General features: G+C 39.8%; 2 protein-coding genes across 2 annotated transcripts in view; one reads left to right on the forward strand and one right to left on the reverse strand.

Annotated features, from left to right (window-relative positions):
• The first annotated feature begins 5,098 nt into the window (after positions 1-5,098).
• On the forward strand, positions 5,099-11,957 carry NOPCHAP1 (NOP protein chaperone 1). The gene is made up of 4 exons (XM_014059933.2): positions 5,099-5,215; positions 6,258-6,344; positions 6,951-7,087; positions 10,447-11,957. Exons 1-4 carry the CDS (start codon positions 5,146-5,148, stop codon positions 10,606-10,608), a joined length of 456 nt encoding a protein of 151 aa, XP_013915408.2. The 5' UTR covers positions 5,099-5,145; the 3' UTR covers positions 10,609-11,957.
• Positions 11,958-12,407: 450 nt separating this feature from the next.
• The window catches only part of ALDH1L2 (aldehyde dehydrogenase 1 family member L2), a 32,585-nt gene continuing 23,257 nt past the window's right edge, over positions 12,408-21,735 (reverse strand). The window contains exons 17-23 of the mRNA XM_087723084.1: positions 21,522-21,615; positions 20,589-20,688; positions 18,627-18,725; positions 16,888-17,053; positions 16,031-16,136; positions 14,691-14,890; positions 12,408-13,250 (exon numbers count right to left, since the gene is read on the reverse strand). Of these exons, the coding sequence (XP_087579210.1) occupies positions 13,195-13,250; positions 14,691-14,890; positions 16,031-16,136; positions 16,888-17,053; positions 18,627-18,725; positions 20,589-20,688; positions 21,522-21,615 (821 nt within the window). The 3' untranslated portion in view covers positions 12,408-13,194. The remainder of the gene's footprint in view (positions 13,251-14,690; positions 14,891-16,030; positions 16,137-16,887; positions 17,054-18,626; positions 18,726-20,588; positions 20,689-21,521; positions 21,616-21,735) is intronic.

The raw sequence follows: 21,735 nt of genomic DNA on the forward strand, positions 1-21,735 counted from the left end.
CATAGAATATTCGCAGGAAATTGTAATAATGCTATGATGTGGATTGGACTTTGTACGAGGTGTCACTTCTCATCGTTATCTCTTAAATTATTTGATTACTTCTCCTGGTCTCAAGGTACACTTCTTGATAAAAATATCTGTAAGAATCAAAAGCACACCTAGTCTGTATGAATAAGCTGCATCATATGAGTAATTTTAGTAAAAGATAATATGAATGCCTTAAGGGAAATGCTTTAATCTCAGGGGCACCTGCCAGGTCTAACAATTAGCAGAAGTTTTTAAAAATAACAGGTAGTCATCTGTTTGCCAGTGTTCGGTATATTATATGTTCATATATTCCAATTCAGTGCTACCACTCTCTTAAAGGCAATGTGTTTTTTGAACCAGATGTTAACATATGATGCATTGTTTTAATTTTATTCCGAGGAGTCCTTTATAAATGAACTTACAGGAGTGTTTCATAGTGAAGTATGAACTTAACATTGGTCACACTTAATTGAGGAAATTTACTTCATTTTTAACAACACCTAAATTTTACAACCTGCATAGTTTCATGGCTAAAATAATAATGCTGAAGTGTAGGTATTATAGAACATAACAATGATCCCTGGTGCTTTTTTTGGAAACATGCCAGTTGCTCAGAAGGTATTAGGTAAGGAGAGGAGTAAACAATGGTGGGTTGCAGGCAGTATGCTGCGGTATGGGCATACCGGAGCCTGCCCGCAGCCCCGGATACCGTTCTGGTACGGTGTTTCGGAGGACACGCCCACCTGCCTGAGCTCCTTACCTGTCTTTTAAGGCTTCCACGCACATGCATGGCACATACAGCACCTGCGCAATGCTCCATGGAGCAGCTTGAACGTCGCGGAGGCTCTTGGAGGTGTTAAGACGCTGTGTGCGCCCATGTGGACGCCACCAGGCCCGTTCCAACCATACCGGTTGGAACAGGATCCAGAACCCACCACTGGGAGTAAAGTAAGGTGGAGCCCAGCCTTCACTTTACCTTCTAATCAACTTGTTGTGGCAATTATTTTGGAAGAATGTCCTTAACATAATCTCAATATTTCATACATTCCCACTGATTCCAAATGATTAACTGCCACAAGCTAGATAATACCTCCCAATTTCAAACTGCAAATTAAATATGTGTCCTAAAGCAATATTTGTACAACGTTCTAATCCATAATGTGTTTGGTTTGGTCTGGGACTATAAAACGTGTTATCTGATCTAGCTATTGTGGTTTGTAAGCCCTATTAATAACCTGGCACAACATATTAAGCTATCTATTGTCACCTATTTCACAAACCCTAACAAAAGCAAACCATGTTTAGCAAGAAAACCAAGAGTTCCAAGATGAATGCTGGTTGTCCATACATAACCTTTGCCCTGTTTGCATTCCAGCTTTAGGGTGAGATACCTGGGGATCAGACAAGTTTAATGATCTTTGCATAAGCCGTAATCTAATCATGCTAGGCAAAAAAGCAAAGAATCTTATTGATGCTTTAGCACAGGGGTGTCAAATTTGATTTTATTGAAGGCCACATCAGAATTGTGTTTGACCTTGAAGACATGGCCAAGGTGGGCATGGCCAACTTGAGGTCAGTCATTGGGGAGAGTGCTGGAGCACTCTGCCAGTGAAAACGGGCTCCTGAGCTCCGTTTTTGGCTGCAATGGCCTCCTGCAACCCTCTACCCGATCTTTGGGGGGGTGGGGCGGAATGGGCATGGCCAGGATGAGCATGGCCAGGATGAGCATGGCCAGTTTGACATCAGTCGTGTTGTGGGTGCCTGTGGTGGCCGGAGCATTCTGCCAGCGAAAATGGGCTCCTGAGCTCCGTTTTTGGCAGCAATGACCTCCTGCAACCCTCTGCCAGTGAAAACAGAGCTCGGGAAGGTTGCCTGCAGTCCTCCCGAGCTCCATTTTTGCTAGCAGAGGCACCACGGGCTGGTCCTTTGCTGTTTCCAGAGCAACTCCGTGAGCCAGATCTAAACAATCCACGGGCTGAATCCTGCCCCCAGGCCTTGAATTTGACACCCTTGATTTAGCACAATATGTCAAACCAGTCTTTTACTAAAGAAGAATATAAATGAAACCTTTAATAGAAAAGGTTTTTAAGCAACCCTTTTCTTCTGAGTTCAGACGGGAGCACTTGGATTTGATGGCCCTTACTGTGCAAATATGTATTCTGTATGACTATGTACAGCTACACTATTTGAGCAGTAAAATGTACTCGTCATGTTTTATTCAAATAGTTTTTATCTGTGTTTAAATTCAGGAAACTCGTTTTGCAAGTTAACCACTCATCACTTGTTTCTGACAGGCCGTGTAGAATGGTCTACTACCCACTCCTTTGATATATTAGAACCGTATTTTATGAGTTTTGCTTTTATTCTTCCCCAATGGACTGTGAAATTACATTGTTTATTTTTTTATTATTGTACTTTTTTTTCAAAATCTCAGGCTCATTTTTTGACTGAGACAGAATTTTAAATACTGTAAGAAAATAAATACTGATAAGGGCTGTGACAATAGGATCCCTCCTTGAGCAAGTCTGCTTTTCTGCCATAAAATCAAACTCAGCAAGATTGAGATTCACAACACTAATCAACAAAACACAATTAACAATCTGAATGAAGTAAGATCAACAACAGTAAAAACAGCATCATAGAGCAGAATAATAAAAAACATCATAATGACCATGTTAAATCATAATCAACATCAGTGCCTGAAGTAAGTTTGTTTAATATAATAGAAGGAACATCTTGCTTTGAGTGAGATGACTGTCTTTCAGTCTATGGAGGAAATGAGAAGTAGAAGAGACCATTTATGGCAGGGGTGTCAAACTCACGTCATCATACTGTCCTGTGATGTATCGCATATTTTCCCCTTTTCTAAATGGGATGGCCATGGCCAGTGCATGATGCATCTGGCCCACAGGCCGCGATTGACACCCCTGATTTATGGGATGTTTCTATCATTATTATGGAAGATGAAGAAAAGAAGCATGAGAGACAGAATAGAAAAGGTAAGCTTTACCCAAGAGCTAAGGGTAAATCAGCCAAGCTGGTCCCTTTGTTAGGGAGTGGATGGAGAACTGTGGCAGTATTGCAGAATGTGTTTGAAAATGTTAATATCAAATCATCATTTCTTTTGTGCAGATCTTACATTTGCTGGAAGCAGGTAGAACAGTTGTACTGTCAGTCCATTCTTTCCAATGGATTGGAATGGGGACTCATAGTCTGAGGAGTGAAGAGATTGTTCTGTATGTATGACAGGGTCTTTCAAGAAATAGCTTCCATGTGCATACATAGCACACAGCTGATTAGAAGCATAAAATGCCATAATAAACAGGGCTGTGGACCCCATGGGTGATGTAGAGACCTTGGGAAAAGTTACCTGCTCATCCTATATTGCTGGTTTGCACTCTACATTTCAGCGGTAGAATCAGTGGTGGGATTCAAAATTTTTTACTACTGGTTCTGTGGGCATGGCTTGGTGGGCATGGTATGGCTTGGTGGGCATGGCAGGGGAAGGATACTGTAAACTCTCCATTCCCTCCCCACTCCAAGGGAAGAAGGCTACTGCAAAATCCCCATTTCCTCCTGATCAGCTGGGACTCAGGAGGCAGATAATAGATAGGGGCGGGGCCAGCCAGAGGTGGTATTTACCGGTTCTCCGAACTTCTTGAAATTTCTGCTACCGGTTCTCCATAACTGATCAGAACTGCTGAATACCACCTCTTGGTAGAATGGGAATGAAATTCCAACAGCCACCTAAAATAACAGTGTTAAACAGGGAAACAAAAAAGAATGTTTAAATAGACTAGCAAGTTTGTCTATTAAACATAAATATGCAAGGAAAAATGATTCCTGATGAGATAATGGCGTATTATTGAAGTATTACAGAAAAAGCATGGAAAAGATTTACATAATGGTTGCAATCACACTATTACAATCTTATAAGTATAGAGCACAGATTTCAAGAGGATTACTTGATTAAATTAAAATGCACTAAAATTGTCGTCAACTCTTGGATGACCACATAAATATATTTTCTCTGTAACTATTCATTTTTAATCTGGTCCTTTGGGTCTTCCACTGTAACTGAGTCTACCCACCAGCTTGTCATCTTCTTTTCCCTCCTTCCACTTTCCCCAGAATTAGAGCCTTCTTCCGCTTGGTCTTCACATGTGTTCAAAGTAGAATAGTCTGAGCCTGGTGCTTCATGCCTCAAGTGAGAATTCTGGGCTGGTTTGTTCAAGGAACCATTGCTTTGTTTTCTTGGTTGTTCACGGTATTCTCAGGAGTCTTCTTTAACACCGAAGTTCAGAAGTACCAATACTCTTCCTAACCTTTGGGAGAATATCAAGAAGATAGCATCTTTATTATAACTATTACAAAATGTTTGGATAAACTGTCAGATTTTTCTTCAAATTAGATTTTTTTTAAAAACCGAGGGTTTCCATCAAGCTCCCTATTTTTTTTTAAGGGCTGCTTATAACCTTTTCTACTAAAGGTCCCATTTTTTTTAAAGGCTCTTCGGCTTTGAAACAGAGATGAGCACTGCCCCCTAGAGTCGGGAACGACTAGCACATATGTGCACGGGAAACCTTTACCTTTACCTTATACTTTTGAAATGTAGTTATCAATACTTTGCTTGATTTGTGTGGGATCATCTATAGAATGGCAGTCTAGTGGAGACCCTTTGAAAGCTGTATGCAACGAAATTTCATTTCACCGTATGCCAATTAGTGTACATTCAAAGTGACAATAAAGTTATTCTAAGTCTAAGTTCTAAGTCTAATTGTCACAACTCTGCAGGGCAGGAATTGTGTAGCCGCTTGTAACTGAGACACAAAACTACCTCTTGGAATCTGTAAAGGAGGCTTGCAAAAAGAAAATCAGGCCCGCCGTAACTTAAATAAAATACAAAGTGAAGCGTGAAACTATGTGAGAGAATTTACTCTCCGATATAAAACTTCCCATAGTCTTTTCGAGCCGAATGAAGATCCTCCGTGCTTCTAGGGGGCGCTGTTTACGCTTGCGAAGCCACTCTGACTTTGGCCCTTCCCGGCTTCTTGCTCCGGCTTCCTCTTGTAGGCGGGGCGGCTTCACTAACCGCGAGCGGGACTCCTATCGGGCTGAATGGCGCAGAGTGGCGACAACGCGGGTCCCGAGATATCTCGGGTGCTTCTTTCCGTGGGAGGCGGAGGAGGTAACTGGCGATGAATGAGAGGAGGCGCAGATCAAGGAACGAACGCCGCGCTTCCTGGTCTCGTTCTTTCCTATTAACCCTGCGTTTCTCAAACTTGGCTCACGTCGTTAAGATGTGTGGACTTCAGCTCCCACAATTCCCAATGGCTGCTGATTTGTGGGAATTGTGGGAGTTGAAGTCCACATATCTTAACGTTGCCAAGTTTGAGAAACGCTGCAATACTAATAACTTGTTTTTTTTATCCCGTTCCTTTGCTTCCAGATTCTTGACAGTAGCTGCCAAAAGTATAAAGTATTTATATAAGTATAAACATATTTATGCTTATGCTTATACCTATTATCTTTTACATGTTTGACAAACTAAATAAAATAAATAAATAAAAGGAAATAAATAAATAACTAAGTCCTGTAGGGACATGGTATTCTTGAGATCTTGCGTGAATAAATGAACATCACGTAAAAATATTTTCAAAACTAAGGTGCAACTTTTGTGCAAACTTGGAAATAATGCACCTCCCTGCTAAAAGTGAAAGAATGAAAAAAAATCATTCTATCTTGACTTTCTCCATTGTTTCATCTATTTAATAATGCTTGCCTAAATGTCGATGAGAATGCTTTTGTGCTTTCCACTTTTGAAAGGCACAATAGCCTGAAAGGTTTTGCTTACTTTATACTATATCTCTACAATATTATTATATTTGGTTTCTGTAAGCAGGGGTCCCCAAACTTGGCAACTTTAAGACTTGTGGACTTCAACTCCCAGAATTCTCCAGCCAGCTCTGCATAGCATAGGTCTGCTGGCTGGAGAATTGTGGGAGTTGAAGTCCACAAGTCTTAAAGTTGCCAAGTTTGCACCCCCTGCAGTGTAGTGCATGGGGTTGAAAAAAGTGCCTTGCTTCTAACATTGGAGCTATTCGGAGGAACTGATTTGCATCAACTAATTTGCAGTAGAGTGCAAAGCTGCCTATATAGAAAGAAATACTGTACTAGTAAAATCAGTAGTATGTGCCTTTTCAACTGAAGCAGGGCTTCTGGATTTCTAGGTATCAGTGAAACACTTTTGCTCAGTCCAAAACATGCTAAAAAGAAAGACACAACCTTACAGACCACCAGGCTGCCCAGGAGCAACAGTAAGTATATCTATTTTTTTTTATCAGTGAGTTAACAATATTCCCTGACTTAGAGCAGTGTTTTTCCAAACTTTTCCAAAACTTTCCAAATTTTAACATGTTCCGTATCCAGTGTGTTGGCTGGGGAATTCTGGAAGTTGAAGTCCACCCATTTTAAAGTTAGACAAGCTTGAAAAACACTGAGGATTGTGCCTTTCTGAATTATATTTGTATGTTAGAAAATAATCATCATAAACAAAGTCTTACCTTTTGGTGGGAGGGACTGGAATGTCAACAGATGTATTGCTTAAATATACATGAAGAACCATGCATCTTCTATTATTTATGCAGAGCACAGAGTGAATATTAAAATTGGGTGCCCCTTAACAGTCAGTAGTGGTTAAACTAAATATAATGAAGTACATTTCTATATAGCATCTTTATTTAAATACAGATTTGAAGTTTGGACTTCAATAATTTTATCTTGCAATATGGCAATTGATTAACAGCATATTTACACTGCCTTTCTATATTTTCTATGTTTATATGTGGGGTATGGCAGGCCATCCCTCTTGAAATGTTTAGAAATATATTAATGTCTTCATAAACACATTTTTGTACATTTAGTTTTGGATAAGGTGCAGAATTTTCTACCCCAGATGGCTAGTGCAAATAGTCAGTTGAGAAGAGAAATGGACAGCAAACCTGGCCAAGAGTTTGACATTGAACATGTAGATCCTTCGATGGAAAAAATAATTGAAATGGTGAATATATTTTTGTTTCTAGTCAGTTCCTTGGCATAGAGCATTACATTCATGTTTATGGTATAAGCAAAGTAGAATGACTTCTTGTTGTTGTCTAGTGTCTCGATCTCTTCAGAAACTATTACCATAATATCTGGATGTTATCTTTTTTGTTGAAATTGATTTCTGTGCTATTACTGAAGTAATTTTTTATTTATCAAATTTATCTGACCCCTGAAACTAACTAGAGAGAAGACAGCTTATGCAGTTTAAGTGCTAAAATTGGTACAATTTTTTTTTAAATTAAAATCATGACTAAAATTACAAAGCTAATTTTTTTTAGAAGTTGCTATACACTCTCCGCAAGATATCTGAAAAGCCATGTTTCTAGGAGGCCAAGGAGATTGGCCTCATAACATTTTTCAGTTAAGCTTTTAAAACTTTTCAGGCAAAGTGTCAGAATAGCTCTTTCCCATATGCAATCCGGATGTTTGAGGGTTATATTTCTCAAAAATCCCCATCAGCCTGATCAGAGACAAGCTTTGTCACAAAGTCTTCGCAAGACACCCAGAAAAGTCTCAGATTTAGGAGGACTGCTGCAGCTAGCACCTTCCTCTACTAAAGACATTAGACCATATTGTCTCCAAAATTCCTTTCAACACTAATCTTGCCTTGCTTGTTGATGGAGGTAACCAATTCATGCTCAGAAGATTTGTAGCAGATGAGAGCCACTGGCTTTGTTTTCATCAATTGTTTTGTAAGTGCTTTGTGCTTTATTTTCATCAATTGTTTTGTAAGTGTTTTCAGCCTCTGATCATGGAAGGCAATTAATCAGTCTAGCTCTGTGATGGCAAACCTGTAGCACAAGTGCCATAGGTGACACGCGGAGCCATTTGTTAGGGCATGCGAGGCGTTGCTCTGTCAGCTCCAGCGCACATGCGCACACTGGCCAGCTGTCTTTGGCATTCATTTTTGACTGTTTTTCGCCCTCTGGAGGCTTCCATTAAGCCTCCGGAAGGGGTAAAACCATCCAATGCGCAAACCGGAAGTTCGGGAATAGACTTCCCGTTTGGGCGTTGGGCCGTTTTTCTCTCTCAGGAGGCTTCAGGGAAGCGTCCTGAAGCCTCCGGGGGGTGGGGGAGGCCGTTTTTGCCTTCCCCAGGCTCCTAGAAAGTCTCTGAGGAGGGTGAAAAATGGGTCCATCAACCGCCAAAAGCGGGGGAGGGTGGGGGTCACACATGCATAGAATTATGGGTGTGGGCACGCCCGTGCATGATCCCCCTGCACTCTCCCCTGCTTTTGGCATGCGATGGCAAAAAGGTTAGCCATCACTGATCTAGCTGCTTTTTCTTAGCTATAAACAAAGACTTTGCCAGTGGCTTTCATGCCAATAGTCTCATTTAAGCTATTTCTATGGCCGAGCATCTTAAATGGTTGACCATCTTAAATAGGTAACTCAGGACAGAAAGCAAATCATTTTGCTAAAGCCAGTATAAGAGTGACTTATTACAATGGAATCCAAAATTCCCATTGCTAAGCAAGACAGTTGTTTCAGTGGGTTGCATCCCATTTTACAACTTTTTTGAAGTGGTTGTTAAGCAAATCACTGAAGCTGTTAAGTGAATCATGAGGTCATGAAGCGAATGTAGTTTCCCCCATTGCCTGTGCTTGTCAGAAGTTCCCTGAGAATGTTTCAAATGAAAATCCCGGGATCCAGGATGCTGCACCCATTGTAAATACATGGTGGATGTTGAGCATCCACAGTTTGATCACTCTGACTGTGGAGATTCTGCAACAGTCATAAGAGTGAAAACTGACCATTTTTTTCAGTGCTGCTGGCACTTTGAACAAACATCAAACAAATAGTTGTAATTTGAGGATCACCTATAAAGAGAATGCCATAAATCAACCAATTTCATTGTGTGCATAATATACAATGACAATAAAGGCTATTATTATAACTAAATTAAATTTAAAAAAATTGAATACAAAGAAAAATAGAGGCGACATTAACAAATTCACCAAATGCACATGTGTATATTAGGTTCCATTAACACCTGGGCCTAATACTTGGGCAAAAGCCTGTTCTTTATGGCTCTCTGGAACACCAAGAAGGTCAGGCAAGGCTGCTCCATAGATAGGGCCACAATATAGAAGGCAAATCTCCTTGGTCCTACAAAAAAGTATGTTATGAAAGGGGAGTTTGTGAACATGCCTATTGGACCTGGTAGATTGGGACTCCTACTCGTTGGTACTAGTACTTGTGAAAATCGTTTATGAACTGCTATTGAGATATTTTCTTAAGATAATGGTAATTGAAACTTTTGATTTTATAGTTCAGCACTGAAACTGATGTACATACCCGTATTTTTCAGAGTATAGGACACACTCTTTTTCCTCAGAAAAGAGGATGAAAATCTGGGTGTGTCTTATACATCGAATACAGCATTTTTTGCCTCCCGAAGCCCCGCCCCCTTCACCAAAATAGCCGTGCATAGCCTTATGGAGGCTTTCAGAGAGTTCCTGGGGGCTGGGGAGGGTAGAAATGAGCAAAAACAGGCTGTTTTGCCCCTCCAGCCCCCAGCAGCACTCTATAAGCCTCCATAAGGCTATGCAATATTTTTGACAAAAACCGGGCCCTTTTTCATGAAAAATGGGCCATTTTTTGCTTGTTTTGCCCCCCCCCAAAAAAAACACTCTGCAAGCCCCCCAAGGTTATTCATGCCTTTGGGGGGGGGGGAGAAACCCGGGCCTTTTTTTGTGAAAAACAGGCCGGTTTTGGGAGGTTTGCAGAGTGCAAAAACTTTTTTCCCCTTTTGGAAAGCTCATTAACTGATTTATGAGAATTACATTGATCAAGTGCTGTGCCAGCAGAAACACCTACATATCTACTGTATTTCTCTCTATCTATATTTCTCTCTCTCTATCCCTCTACCTACCTACCTATCTATCTACTCTCTCTCTCACTCACTCTCTCTCTCTCTCTATATATATATATCCCTTTGTCTACCTACCTATCTACCTACCTACTCTCTCTCTCCCTATCTACTCTCTTTCTCTTTCTCTCTATCCCTCACTTACCTACCTACCTACCTACACACTTTCTCTCTCTCCCTACCTGCTGTATTTCTCTCTCTATCCCTTTATCTACCTACATACCTACCTACCTACTCTCTTTCTCCCTACCTACCTACCATATTTCTCTTTCTTTCTCTCCCTCTCTATCCCTCTATCTACCTACCTACTTTTTTAAAAAAAAATGCTTCTTCAAAACCTTGGTGCTTCTTATACTCCGGTGCATCTTATACTCCGAAAAATACGGTATACATTCTCATTGTGTACTGAATATTATCTTACTTTCATTATTTAAATTGTTACAGAATGTGGCCTTAGTAGAACTGAATGACTGTGATACAACAGAATCAGAAGATGATTCGGAATGTGAGGAGAGCTCTACCTGTGAAGAAGTTACCGAAGAAAATATTAAGTTTCCTTTGTCAAAAAGAGAAGGACGAATAGAAATGTTGGACGATAAAAACTGAGTAGGGGAATTAGCCTTATTTTCTCGCCATTTCAATATCTACATGTAATCCTCATTTTTTCAAGGCCTCTGGGAAAATTGTGCTGTGTACTAATAAGCTTGTGTACTTGATATATGGAAAGGTGTCAAAAGAAATCTGTTGTAGGTCTGCTATCAAGTCAGAAGAAATGAATGAGGATTACATTTGCACAATTGAGGGGAAAGCAGAAAGAATAATTGGACCAGACAGAAACAAAAGAATTAATAGCTATGAACTATTTAATCTGTAATAACATTATAGATTAATACAACTTTTGGGTTACATAGAGATCAAAGAAAGTGTCTGTGGAAAACAGATAATTTACTCTAGATTGTTTCAATTACCAAGTATTTGGGCTGGTGGCCCACTGTTGTATGTTAATAGTAGTGGCCTTCCAAATGAGCGACATTCCTAACTCCAGGTCATGTCGGGATTCAAGCTCATTTGTTTGTTACTCATCTTGCACGAACTGTCCTTTAAGTTCAAGGTGAAAGAATTGTGTTAGACTGAAATACATTTTTATTGATAAGTGGCATTCATAATCGATAATGAGGAATGCCATTGGGAATCCAGTATATTTTAAAGCTCCAAAATAGGCTACAAATCAAATTGGGAGTTCAAATTTGGAGTTTATAATCCCAGCCAGTTTGAGATCATGTTACATCTTTGAAATTAAAATATGCCTTGTATTCTTATAAAGTTTATTTAAGATGAATAAAAAAATTTTTAAGGTACCCCGTATTTGCTTTATACTGTAAAAGGCATCAACTTGCAAGATACATGCAAATTTTAGCTGAAATTAGTTTCATATCATTCTTATGGATAATTTGTTACCAGATCATATATTCCACTAAATAAGATCATCTTGTTTCTGAATAAATAATAATTGAGCTGTTATTGCTAACTTGACAATGGGGTTGGATGGAAATCAGGAATGTTTGACATGAAAAGTCAAATAGGCTGAACGTTCTGGAATTAGCAACTATTACTGGCCCCATACTGTATATGTTAGATTATGGTCCGTAACCTTCAGAGAAGAGGACCATCATGCAGTGTATTGATTTGAGTTGATAATAATACTTGTAATGCATAAATTTAGGTGCCCTTGTACAACCCACCAAAGATTTCTATTTATTTTCCATAGTATATTCCTGGAAAGCTTACACATAGGACACAAATGGCAAAATATATTTCTGTTTAGAGAGCAGCTATCTGTTTTGAGACGAACACTGCCATACTCTTTCTATTCACTGTATTTTATACCACAATATTGTGTGTTGTTTTCAATAAATATTTTGCAATTGCAAGTAGTAAATATATTCAAAACCTGGCATGATTGTCTTCACAAATTGTATTAATCCATGGCTTTAATCATGTCTTCAGAATAGCAATAGCCTTCCATTCTTCCAAGGTGGGTAAAATGAGGACCCAGATTGTTGGGGGCAATATGCTGACTCTTTAAACCGCTTAGAGAGAGCTGTAAAGCACTGTAAAGCAGTATATAAGTCTGAGTCAACCTTGAGCCTGGTGAGATTTGAATTGCCAAATTGCAGGCAGCCGGCAGTCAGCAGGAATAGTCTGCAGTAATGCATAATAACCACTGTGCAACAGAATGGTTGTTTTCAGACTTTTTCCCAGAGCCAAAACTTAATATGTATTGTATAACTTAGAGCAGCGGCCTCCAACGTTTTGGGCATCAGGGACCAGTTCTGTGGAGAAAGGTTTTCCGTGGACCAAAGGGAGCATGGGTTTCGTGTGCTGCCTGTGTCCCATGGTTGGGCCGTCACTTTTTTGCAGGGATGGGTTTCTGGCATATCGTGGATCAGTGCCACAGACCGGGAGTGGGGACCCCTGACTTTAGAGCATTGTAAATATATTAGAGAGCGAGAGAGATTATTTTACAGATGCAATACTAGGTCATTAAATACTACAGGACATCCAAAAAGCATTTATTTAATGTCATTGGCACGCACAATTAGAGATCGCATACAACTCATTGGCAAACAGATTGCAAAATAGTTCTGCTACTTTTTTTTATTTAGGGAAATAACACAGATGTTCAATTCTTTATTGTACAGATTCATAAGTGCACTTCCTTGGGTACATAAACCATGTTTACGGTGAACTGGTATTCAGAGTTAGTTCAAATATGCAAAAATGTTTATTGCAGGAAAAAAGTATGCTGGTGTAAAGTGGCCAAGACCCACATGGTTACCGAGGACAAATAAAAAATTATAGCATGTTTCCAACTTAAGTAAAGGGTTCATAGAGACAAAATATCAGAAATTTGATGGTTTCTAGATTTCTGTCTCACCTTCAGATAGCCCTAAATATCAGCAGATGAAGGAGGACATGATAGCTACAGGAAAGAATACTTTATGATCACAGTAATCCATAGCAAGTGTTGAACTCCTCTGAGGAATCCCATTGTGAATAAATGCAAATGTTCTTAATTGGATCATTGCACTGAGACACTGGTTGGCATGTTCATGCCAGGGAGCATTTTCTACTTTGTTGTTTGTAATCCTGTAGTTGCCATGGAAGAATGGGGATTCTTGGCCGAGCTGTTCAGTATTCCACAGTTACAGCTTTTGTCCTCAGGTACTCATTAAGAGCTTCTTCACCTAAAAGGAATAAGGGAGTCTGCAGTAGTTGGAGTCTCCAAGGGTGCAAAGTTCTTCACAGTGGAAGCCTTTGCAAAAAGCAAGGTAGAACTCAAAACCAAGTAAACTCTTCAGTATAATGGAGATTAGTCTAGTAAAAGAGACAGCCTTCTGTATATGTACTGAAGATTGGAGGGTCAGTTAATATGGGCAGGGAGAGGAGAGGGAAATTAGGAAGGCTGGACAGGCCAATGTGATATGTGCATATAGCATGTTTGAGTTTCTAGGAGGGAAAGGATGAGACAGGAAAGGCTGGGGAAGATCAGGGTGGTGGAAGATACCATGGGGAGGTAGCTAGAAGATGGAGCATATTATAAAAAAACCAACAACCCTGTTAGTACTATCCATTCCTGCATTTTCTGTTAAAAATAAAGGTAAAGGTTCACATATATGTGCTAGTCGTTCCCGACTCTAGGGGGCAATGCTCATCTCCATTTCAAAGCCGAAGAGCCAGAGCTGTCAGAAGACGCCTCCATGGTCATGTGGCTGGCATGATTAAACACCGAAAGCGCATGGAACGCGGTTACCCTCTCACCAAAGGTGGTTCCTTTTTTTCTACTTGCATTTTTACGTGCTTTTGAAATACTAGGTTGGCAGAAGCTGGGACAAGTAAAGGGAGCTCACTCCCTTACGCGGCGCTAGGGATTTGAACTGCCGACCTTTCTGATCGACAAGCTCAGCATCTTAGCCACTGTGTCCCACGAAAAAATGATACTAAGGGTAGGCAATTAATAATTGCCTAAAAAAACATGGCCATTAAATAATCAATGAAAGAACTGGTACAGGATTTCAAGCTTTGAAATTCAAAGCAAAAGTAGGCAGACAGTCGTCCATGGACCAATGCAGATCCTATTTTTTGCACTTGTCTGAATCCTCCCACCTTTTTGAGAAGGTGATTTACAACACATCATTAAGCCTATATGTCTGGCTGGCAGGGAGTGAGTGAATAGGCAGAATTACAGCCTTATACCTCCTCCAAAACCATGTAATATTTTTTTTTTAAGTGCAGCTTAAGATGTTAAAAAATTGCTTCTACTGCAAAGGAATCCTGCATTTTGTAACAGGTTCTAAATTGCATCTTTTTTCCACATGGGATTGTCAGGCTGCAATTTACAGTATTGGATGTGCTCTGATTTCAAGGGTAAAATAGCACACCTCTCTTTCAAATGCATTTTCACAATTGCTCCATTACAAAACTCACTTTGTACTAGAAAACAAGTAGTCTATAACAATCATTTTTTGTCGTTACAATACAAAAACCTTTGGTTACTGGTTGTTCATCATGTTGATTCAGAATGGGACCTAAAGAGTTCTGGAAGGTGATAAATTTCTTACCTTTAATACATGTCACTTTGTAAATATAATTGGGAGTCTAGAGAGAAAATATGAAGTGCTGCTTACCTAAATCTTTTCCAAAACCAGACTGCTTGAATCCACCAAATGGTGCTGCTACATCAGTTTTGTTATAAGTGTTAATAAAAACAGTTCCAGCTTCCAGTTTGTCACTGACGTATAGTGCTTTACTTATGTCTTTGGTGAAAACACCTGAAGCCAAACCATATTCTGTTCTGTTGGCTCGTTCTAACACTCCATCAACATCTCTGTGGCAATAAAGAAACATATAAGATGTAGACATCATAAAACATACCAAAGATGCTAAATTTATCATGCCATATTATTTTTCATCCCCAGATTTTGCAGCATACATTGTGTTCTCATATTGTGCTAAGCCATAATAAAATTTATTTCAGTTCAAGCATGTAATTTAGGAATCGTGGTTTATATATCATATTCTATAACTGTCTGCAATTGCAAACCAGCCATTGAAATGTAATTGAAATATGGTTAAAACAACATTGCTTAGAACCATCTGTATATCCAATCTGATATTTTTGTGAAGTATTTTAGAACTTGACTAGAATGTATGTAATGAATATATATATAACAATGATATTTAATCCACAAAATTAACAATTGCATGATTCTTAAGGCCATAGACTGGGAAAGAATATCAGTAATAATTAAATAGCAATAGCACTTAGCCTTATATACCGCTTTACAGTGCTTTACAAACCTCTCTAACCAGTTTACAGAGTCAGCATATTGCTGCAATTTGGGTCCTCATTTTACCCATCTCGGAAGGATGGAAGGCTGAGTCAACCTTGAGCCTGGTGGGATTTGAACTGCCAAATTGCAGACAGGTGACAGTCAGCAGAAGTAGCCCGCAGTACTGCACTCTAACCACTGTGCACTGAGGCTCTATAGGATTCCAAATACTACTACATTTGTGCCAAGAGCGCTAAAGCGCTTCCGGGTTGAAAGAATTGGACGGTGGTATCACCATTTCCTGGGGGATGACCAGTTGGAGATTCCTTTCATGACCCTATTAAGTTACCCACCAAAGTGGTACCCATTTATCTGCCTGTTATTGCCCACCCTTGAATTGTTGGATGGGTAGCAGTTGTGATGGGAGCTCACCCTTCCTCATGGCAGCAAGCAGCTGTCTCAAATAAGAGCTTGCTGATCGTCAGCCCAGCGTCCTAACCTCATGAACCCCCATGCTCCTACAGGATAACAAATTAGGGGAGGAATCTACTTCACAGAAGTTTTCCTCCAAGATGTTAATTGCAATGGCGAAAAGGAGTGAAGCAGATTCATTTGGTCTTCTCAGATGACTATTAATTAGGGTGCAGGGTTTGAAAAACTGCAGCAACAACAGCATTAACTGGAACAGAACCTACCCATCTTTGAACTTGGAAATGATCATCACTGGCCCGAAGGATTCTTCATGGGCAATATGCATGTCATCCTCAACATTGGTAAATATGGTAGGTTCCATGAAGAAGCCTAATGAAAAAAAGGGGTAGTTACGATCTCAATCATTTTCTATCTTGATACATGGGTCATAGGTTATCTGTCTTCACCAATGCATTTTATATATAACTTGGCTAATAACCAAGGACTTCAATTTTTAGCCAATTGATTATTTTAACAAGAGCATCCACTCAATATAATTTTAGTTTCCAAACAAGGGTGTTGTAGAGAGATCATTTGGAGCTAGGTTTACAGTTTCTGTTGTGCATTTTATGATCATTTGCCTTCCTCTTCAACACCCCTTCCTCTACGTGCTTTATAATTACTTGACTCTTACAATACTACCATGACTGCAAGAATAAAATTGAGGAATTAGCTATTGCAAAAACAGCAACATACATTTTGGTGGGTCATCAGCTGAATATAATCGAACTAAAGTCAGAAGTCACTTTCCTTTTAAATTTGTTTAATGTATTTTTGTCACTTAATTTGTCTTTCCCTTTTGCTCTTATCTTAGTTTGTATTTTAATGTTTGATATTGAAATTTAATGACAATCTTATTTTAAAAAGAGAGAAAAGGAAAAACATGGTGATAAACAACAGTAGCCATTCTGGCATATCTATGGCAGTCCAGTTGTTGGTGCAGTATGTTTGCTATTACTTCCATTGTCACCCCATTTAGTCAAAGTTCATATAATGTGCTATACTATTATTTCCTTTACATTGGGGAAAAAAGATTTAAATACATTCAAATGCTTTCTAATATTCCTGTATTCTTACTTACCTGGTCTACATACTTGTCTTCCTCCATATAATAAAGTTGCTCCTTCTTTTATTCCAGTTTGGCAGTACTCCAGAAGCTTTTCCAAATGTGCTTTGTGATTTTGAGGTCCATGGTCTGTAGCTCTATCCAGTGGATCACCTATTTTCATCTTCTGGGTTTCTTCTACCTAAAGATTATTCAAAGAAAGTGGGGATTAAATAGTGTAATATACCAGCTAAAGTTTTACAGATAATAATACAATAATTCTACAGTATTTTAAATACTGTAGATTAGGATTTTTAAAGTTACAGTGGAAGACATTGGTCTTGGTTCACCTTATATTGTATAGAGCCCTATATGGAAAGAACAAACATTCTTGAGGGTAAACAAGAACAAAATTGAATTATAAGGTGGAGGAAGGAGACCATCGAGCAAGGAATAACATTAAAGAGGATATGGCTGAAGGATCTGACTTCCCTTATACTACTTGGAGCGCCCTGAATAGTTGAGAGTTGGAGTGACTACAGAAGTGGTATTCAGCAGGTTCTAACCAGTTCTGGATAACCGGTAGCAGAAATCTTGATTAGTTCGGAGAACTGGTAAGTACACTTCTGACTGGCCCGCTCCCATCTATTCTCTGCCTCCTGAGTCCCAGCTGATTGGGAGGAAATGAGGATTTTGCAATAACCTTCCTCTGGAGTGGGGTGGGAATGGAGATTTTGCCTGCCACGCCCACCAAGCCACGCCATGCCCATCAAGCCACGCTCAGAACCGGTAGTAAAAAATTTGGAATCCCACCATTGAGTGATGTAATGTAATGTAAAACCAGTATGCTTGAGTGGAGGCTCTTAGTGGATAACAACACACTTATGTGAATGTGGAGAGACACAGAACGCAGCCCATCTGTTGATATGTCGGCTACTACCAGAAACATAGTGATTTATTTTTGGGGGCAACAACAAAGCCAAGAAGGTGGCTTCCTTCTGGCATTTTAAAGTTTCATCTACACACAGAAGAAGTATTGAGTTGTATAGCATGTAACAGCAATATGTTCCTAAACCTCAAACCAAATACAAGGAAACTGCAATCTGGAATATTTCAGATATTGTGTTTCACATTATTAAGCTCATAAGATGCTGAAAAAAGTGTATCACTAATTTTTTCCATATCCAATGAAATGGAAGTGGAAAGTACCTTCTGTAGGACCTGGTCAAAAGAGCTTGAAAAGTAATAAAAATTGCTTGATTGAAAATAAACCTGAAACTTTGCCACCTCAGAAAATCAATGAACACTGAAAAAAATAGGGCTTTGCTCCATTATTCGTATTTTATCTGTGAAAAATATTACAACTACAAGCAGTTCTCAACTTACAACTATTCTCATAGTGACCATCTGAAGTTAACAACAGCACTGAAAAAAGTGACTCGCAACAATTCAGGTGTTTGGCAATTGGCATGTATTCCAGCATCCCAGGGTAGCGTGATTGCCTTCCCAGGCAGCTTCCGACAAGCAAAGTTAATGAGGGAAGTCAGATTTCTTAATGACAACGTGATTCACTTAATGGAGTAATTCACTTCTCACCCACAGTCAAAACAAATCGATAAAAATTTTTAAAATTGGGCAAGACTCACTTAACAACCACTTTGGTTGACAGCAGAAATTCTGGTCCCAATTGTGTTGTAAATTGAAGACTACTTGTACAAAGCAACAATAGGTTTGGCAGAATTATTTTTTGATATTGACTCTTAAAAGTTTCTTACCACTCTTTTAACAAATTCATCGTGAATAGATTCCTCAACAAACAATCTACCAGCTGCAATGCAATTCTCTCCTTTGTTGAAGAATACTGCTCCCATGCCCTGAAATGTAAGGAAAAGAATGTTCCATTTTTGGTTTGGTTGTTTTTATGGATGTCTTGAAATCTTTTTCTTTTTAAAAACTTCTGGGTTAACAAGGCGGTAATATGAAGCTAAATCTCAGTCTCTCTTTATGTAGCTCAGCTTCTCCAATTTAGTGATTTCCAGATGTGTTGGTCTTCAGCTCCCCCTGCTGTCAGGAAACAAGTGAGTTAAATTGTAACACATCTGGAGAGCACCAGCTTGGAGAAGAGTAACACATCCATCAAAAACAAGAAAGGCTTTTCTGCATATAATGGAAGCTGGATGACATTAAAAAGTTATGACTGATAAATCAAGGACCACAGTAAGCAGTACCCAATAGATGTATTATACATATTTAGTAACTTTTAAAAAAATTAATTATAAAACAGACAATCTTTAGAGCTGGATACCCTTTTTGAATTTTGAAAACCATGGAAGAACTATGTATTCTATGGGTGTCAAACTCAAGGCCTATGGGCCACATCTGCTTAGACCTGGCCCATCGGAACAGCAAATGACCAGCCCGCGATGCCTCTGCCAGCGAAAACAGAGCTTGGAAGGGCCGCCCATGGCCCTCTTGAGCACCTTTTTCGCTGGCAGAGGGCTGCTTGAGGCCAACGCAGCCGAAAATGGATGTCGAGCTGGCCATGCCCACCCTGGCCATGCCCCCTGCCCCTCCCCCCAAGGTCAAACACAACCCTGATGCAGCCCTCAATGGAATTGAGTTTGACATCCCTAATGTATTCAGATAGGCTGCCCTGAAAAACCATCCTTTGCTGAGGATGGCTGATCCTAAAATATTACCGTGTTTTCCCAAAAATAAGACATGGTCTTCTTTTGATCCCCGAAATAAGCACTTGGCCTTATTTTCGGGGAGGTTATTTTTGAGGTGCAGAAGGCCCCTTAACCTCGGCCTGGAGATCTGCAGATCCAGAGAGGGCCAGAACTTCTGCCTCTGTTTCTGGCACACACTTGCCAGCCCTAGCGTCGCTGGGCCTTCCGTTCTTGTTGTGGCCACCACTAAGAGAAGGGGCACTATAGCTAGGGTTTGTGGAAGCAGCCTCCGCGAAGCCGTTCCGCGTGGATGGCAGGTGCATGCGGGGCACATGGGGCATGTCCCTCCCCCCAGGAAATGCAGGGGACTAGTTGCGCATGCATTTAAATATTTTCAGGGAGGCCTTACTATCTGGGGAGGTTTATTTTTGGGGAAACAGGGTAATTTACCAGACAGTGAATCAGCCTTTCAAGATGTTCTTTATCATTCCAGTTTTGCATGGCCAGAAAGCATTGCTACAAACAAATCTGATTCTTGAAGCATCCTTTTAAATTTGTTAAACTACATTTAGAAAATGTCAAATAGTACAGAGAACCTGAGAATCACCAAAGAGCAGCCTTTAGCTACTCTGCTGCTTATCACTACAACATACTATATTTTAAGAATATTGAAATATGAATACTGAATATTTAATATTGATAACTTCTTCCCTATGGGACTAATTTGTGGGCCTGCAATAATATGTGGGCTTAAGCAAACAGAGGGTACGTTAAGAACCAAAAAGGATGAAACCAGCAATTATCATTTCTGAGATGTCTTTCTCTCTCCACCTTTCTCTTTCTGCAGTCCTCTGCCTAATTCTCTCGTGCCCAAATGGTAGGTATTCCTATGTGCATCAATTGCTTGAGGAGGATTTTAAAAGTTAAAAGGCTCATGTGGTGTGGTAAGAGCTGCAGGTTGACAGGTTGTTCTCCAGAACAGTAGTAAAAAGTCACAGTGTAGTACAGGACATTTGAACCATACACTTTCTGAAGAAAATCTTATATGTAGCTTAAAAACTTATTTACCATTCTCACAGCTTTGTCAAGCTCACAGTCATTGAATATGATCAGTGGGGATTTTCCACCTAGTTCCAAAGAAACCTTCTTCAGGTTACTGACAGCACAACTATAATGAGTAAAAGTGATAAAGAACAGAAGTCTGAAAATCAAATACCATTTTCCTCATTTCTTAGTGATATTAAGACATATCGTGGTATAAACATTTTCTTATATACTCATTTTAGCTATTTCCCAAAAATAAGTTAAATACTAAACATAGTTAAACTATTGTATATTAGAATTGGTATCTTGACAACATTTTCCTCTTACTTTGACTGGATCCTAGCTAAATTTGCAAAAGTCACCCAAATTGTAGTGGCAAATTTTGGAAGTGGGAAGAAGTATACAAAAACAGAGAAAATACTCACATGAGCAAATTTGATGCATCCAAACCAATATCAGTTTTTAACTCAATATTATTCTGACTATGTAGCTCAGTGATGGTTAACCTTTTTTATCATCGAATGCCGAAAGTGTGTGCATGTGCTCTCATAATGCAATGCACACATGACACACCCTGCTCCCACACATACATGTGCAACCCCCACTTTCCTCCTACAAGCCCACACATGTATATGTGACCCCCATGCACCCCTACGCATGCACACACATCTCCTGCATGCGCTTAATCCTCCATGCATGCACGGCAGAGACACAAAAACCAGCTGGCTGGCAGGAGGCGCGCATGCATGCGGGGTAGAGCTGAGCTGGGGCGACGGCTCGTGTGCCTGCAGAGAGGGCTCTGCATGCCACCTGTGGCACTCATGCCATAGGTTCGCCATCATGGATCTAGTTGGTAAATGACATGGAGATTTTCAGGTAAAACAGCATTCATACAACTTCCCACTGAGCAAAAGTTAAGATCTTGCACTGAAAAATATTACAGAAGGAAAGGATTACCTTTTCATGATATGTTTCCCAATTGGTGTTGAGCCAGTGAACCCAAGTTTACGGATGTCTGTATGTTCTGATAAGCGTTGTCCTACTAAACCACCTACATGATGTGAGAGATACAATACTATGACTTTTACTGAAACTATGACCTGGAGAATTTGAATCAGAATGTTGTTTAATGCTCCTGTACCCCATTCCACCTGAGCTACTCTTTGAACCC

Source organism: Thamnophis sirtalis, unplaced genomic scaffold (genome assembly GCF_051295495.1).
Source record: "Thamnophis sirtalis isolate CommonGarterSnake01/CBP01778 unplaced genomic scaffold, rThaSir2_p1.2 scaffold_9, whole genome shotgun sequence".
Taxonomy (NCBI): domain Eukaryota; kingdom Metazoa; phylum Chordata; class Lepidosauria; order Squamata; family Natricidae; genus Thamnophis; species Thamnophis sirtalis.